The sequence below is a fragment of the Cupressus sempervirens genome, chromosome 9, assembly GCF_028749045.1.
Source record: "Cupressus sempervirens isolate cs-2001-9-10 chromosome 9, ASM2874904v1, whole genome shotgun sequence".
Lineage (NCBI taxonomy): Eukaryota > Viridiplantae > Streptophyta > Pinopsida > Cupressales > Cupressaceae > Cupressus > Cupressus sempervirens.
Window position 1 is genome coordinate 796,055,743 of NC_143126.1, and position 4,175 is coordinate 796,059,917.

At 34.5% G+C, this 4,175-nt stretch overlaps 1 protein-coding gene across 1 annotated transcript; it reads left to right on the forward strand.

Moving 5' to 3' along the window:
* Positions 1–1,415: 1,415 nt before the first annotated feature.
* On the forward strand, positions 1,416–2,675 carry LOC149541110 (uncharacterized protein At4g22758-like). Its single transcript, XM_089802112.1, has 2 exons — positions 1,416–1,949; positions 2,354–2,675. Exons 1-2 carry the CDS (start codon positions 1,520–1,522, stop codon positions 2,554–2,556), a joined length of 633 nt encoding a protein of 210 aa, XP_089658238.1. The 5' UTR covers positions 1,416–1,519; the 3' UTR covers positions 2,557–2,675.
* The last annotated feature ends 1,500 nt before the right edge of the window (positions 2,676–4,175 follow it).

Consider the following 4,175-nt stretch of genomic DNA (forward strand, 5'->3'; position numbering starts at 1 on the left):
TTCTTACTTGGAAACAAAATGATTTCGATTATTTTGTAACACACTATTTCTATTTGTATTGCTCTACTTTAATGTTTTTTTTTTTTAATCCTTTATTTTCTACTTCCAATAGAAAAACAAAATACATTAAAGTAGAGCAATACAAATAGAAATAGTGTGTTAAAAATAATCGAAATCATTTTGTTTCCAAGTTAAGAACATATAGGGGAGAGGACCCAATACTTGAACTTGTTTCAATAGTTGTGATAGGAGTTGTTCACTAAATACCTACACTTATTGACTTAATGTCCAATTTTTTTGACAACATTGTACCAATACTTGTGACTTTAAAGTTGTTAGTACAATGCTAACTACCCAAAATTGAATAAAATGTACCTTTAGTTATAAAAATTAACCAATGATGTGATGCCACATCAGCTATTCAACTATGGATACTCTTTATGCACGACCATTGGTCTCCCTTTTTGGTTGGGTTGTTTTGGACAACTTGCCAAAAAGCATGCTGATGTGGCATCATAACGGGTGGCATGGACTTGAGACCTTAGATATAAGTAGACAACTCGCCAAGTAAGCTGCTGTAAAAAACTGTAAGCGATTTGAAATTTTTATGTAGGGTTTTGATAAATGCGAAGTTAGGGTGTTCAAGTACTCGGTCCTCTCCCCTAGGGAGGTGACCCACATTCTAATGGTTGTGATAGTAGTTGTTAATTTAATACTAACACTTGCTGATCTAAAATCTACTATTTTTGACAACATTGTATCGATAATTGTGACTTTAAAGCTTTTTTTGCTAATAGTGACTACTCACAATTGAACAAAATGTGTCCCTTATTCTTAAGAGCAACTAACATGTAAGATGCCATGTCATTGACACAAATATGGATGCTACAAGTACACTAAGATTGGTCTCACTTTTTTTGAATTGGTTTAGACGACTATCATATTTGATGATGTAGACCTTAAACTTTAATCGAAAAAGAAAAAAACTTGCCCAAATAAACTATTGTAATACAAAATAGGATTGACCATATGAATTGAGATATCCCTTCTCTCCTTACAATGCTCACAATTGTGAAAAGGGATGAGCTGTGATCTTATACAATAGCTTCCAACTAAACTTGATACTCTCCTCATCTTCTATCTGAAACTGAACTTCGCCAACGTCTATCTTAACGTGGAAGCAACAAGAAACTTCCTTCACTCAACGTGGCCCACTTTCCTTCACTACAAATCTTGGGAATCAAATGGGGTTCCGCCTGCGCACCGAATATCTGTTTGATTGGAATCATAAGTTGATCGTGCGGCTGGTATTTGGCCGGTGGAAAGGAACAATCCAGACCTCCCACGTGTCCCCACCAAAGAGAATCCCCGGCAAAGATGAAATATAAATGTTGAAGAACACAGCTCTGAAAACTGGAAAAGATCCATTAATGAGTGCTGAAATCGGATTGGCGAATCAAGGGGCTACTTCGCCCTCTGTCTTTCGCTCCCCAGATTGAGGAGAAGAAACGCAGATCAAATGGGGAACACGAAGAACAAGGGCGAAAAAGGAGCAGGATTTCACAGTCAGAGGCACATCACTTCTGATGCTGTGAAATCCAAAAAGCCCGCTGCCATGAGAAGACCTAGTACTCAGCCTGAGCTTCTCGATCGAACTAAGCCTTCAATAGAGCGAACACCTTGGCTGAATCTTGAAATTCCTCCGCATTTAACCAAAAAGCTTGCTCCCCCTGAATCCGCCTCCATTAAAACCGGTGCTTCTAAATTGCTGGTTAATGTGACTGTAGCGCAGAGCATTGGGCCCTTGCGAGTGTTGATCTCTACAGAAGCACTAGTAATGGATGTGATTAAGGCAGCTCTTGTTCTTTATGCTAAAGAAGGCCGAAAGCCCCCTATCGACACCGATCCCCTTTCTTTTGGATTGCATTATTCTCAGTTCAGCATCGACTGTAAGTTTTTATTTCAAATCATTTCTTTGCTGTTTGATTGCAGTATGTTTTCATTTCAAATTATTGTTGCCTTTCTGTTTGATTGCAGTAATTTTTCACTTCAATTTGTTGCCTTTCTGTTTGATTGCAGTAAGTTTTCATTTCAAATTGTTAATTTCCTGTTTGATTGCAGTGAGTTTTCATTTCAAATCGTTTCTTTTCTGTTTGATTGTAGTCTGTTTTCATTTCAAATTGTTGCTTTGCCGTTTGATTGCAGTGAATTTTCATTTTAAATTTGTTGCTTTGCCGTTTGATTGCAGTGAGTTTTCATTTTAAATTTGTTTTCATTTCAAATTGTTGCTTTGCTGTTTGATTGGAGTTGTGTTCAGATTTAGCAAGTTCTGAGAGATTTGTTTTAATGGCAGGTTTAAACCCTAAGGACAAGATAAAGGATTTGGGTTCTCGTAATTTCTTCATGTGTCCTCTGTCCATAGCAGTTTCTTCGGAGAGTCATTTGAGCTCCCATGAGAAGAGTAATGTTACATGCGGATCAGAAATGCAGAAGTATTTCATAACGAGGGAGCCCTGGTGCAGGTTGTTAGTGGACTGCTTTCTCTCGCTGCCATGATTGTTGTTCAAGTTAATCAAATAAATTAGATTTGGACTTCAGGGCAAAACAAATTTAATTTGTATTGAAATAATGCAAATGAATACAATTTGAGAGGCAAAACAAATTTGATTAGTATATATGATGACAATGATGCAAATTTAGTTCTGTGTTTGTTCATTAAGAAAAATTAAATCGCCCAGTTTCTATTTCTTTGTATATAGTCTCCATCTTTCTGTACATGAAAGCGTTTTGTATATACAGCAGTTTGTTTTGAATCAGCATAAGCAAATGTTTTCTCATCTTATCTCTGAGATATTTTATATTTGTTATGCATATTGAAATGCAATTGAGTTCCTTCTTACAATATATAAAAATTCAAAATCTACTGAGAAGAAAATATGTTTTTGGAGGATTTGCATGCCCATGAATTATGATTCAGATTTGTTTTATATTTTTTAATAGTAGATACTGGGGTTTGGTGGCTCTGTTTTATCGTTTGAAGAAAAGCGTGGAAGACGAGTATAAATGAGAAACTATTGGATTAGTTTAGATTTGCATTTGCTTCAGAAGTCAATCATGCAGACAAATAAGATGCTCCCATTGTTTGAAATGAATAAACTGAAAATTAAATATTTGAATGAAATGTAAGCAAGCATTTATCTTCAAAGCAAATATATGTAAGAAGAAGCGACCAGATATCGATTAGCTACGCGAGCACTAACCGACAAAATATAGCCTTCAAAAAGCATCCATCGGCTAGTTAGCCACTGGCTAAATTTATTCCTGAAGATGCATGCTAAGACATTCATTTTATGGATTTTGTTTATTGCTCGCGTAAATGCACAATTCTTAGGAGACCTATGTGGGATGTTTGGAGTTCAAATTTACGATCAATCAATATTAAATAGAAATATATATATATATATATATTCTAAGTATTTAATCACTCATTATGGTAACATACTTATTAATTCTAATTATTTTATTATTATTATTATTTTTATCGGTAAACGGTCAAGGTTTTGATTATTTTATTAATAAAGATAAAAAGTACATCAGCTATCGCAGTTCAAACAGGCGCTAGTAAGAAAAAACAAAGAAGAAAACCTCCAGTCCAGCTTAGGACAAAACGTCCTTTATTATTACAGCTTAAAAGGGGCATACCCCAGTCAAAAAATAGCTAAATTACATTATCAAATATGATTTATAGAAATAGGTCAAGGACCCCAAATTAATTACATAAGTTCATAAATAATTGCAACATATACTTTGGCAAGAGCTGCAATGTAGCTTCAAATAGGTAAACGTTTGCCTTGTTCTGCCTTACTTCCCAATCTGCTAAAAGTAATTAATCCTCTCTTTAATCTACTCAATAAAATATGTTAGTAACAAATAATAACTTTCTTAATTAATAGTATCCTTGCATCGTCACCAAATAATCCTAGTTTGAAAATCTTTCAAAAACATACCATAATCAGCTGACTACCTTGCTAAATAATGAAAGAGAAATGTGATATTATCTAACAACCATATAATAATCTCCTAATCATAACATATAAACCACTATAATCACGATAATCAAATTAATATTTACTAATAATCTGTCATGTGACCAAGAGGTTAATTATACAAGCTCC

What these genes read in the sequence shown, in the direction of transcription:
- LOC149541110 (XM_089802112.1), top strand. Translation starts at nt 1,520, where the DNA reads ATGGGGAACACGAAGAACAAGGGCGAAAAAGGAGCAGGATTTCACAGT. An exon ending in TTCTCAGTTCAGCATCGACT is followed by an intron (nt 1,950 to 2,353) that starts GTAAGTTTTTAT and finishes TTTTAATGGCAG; the next exon opens with GTTTAAACCCTAAGGACAAG.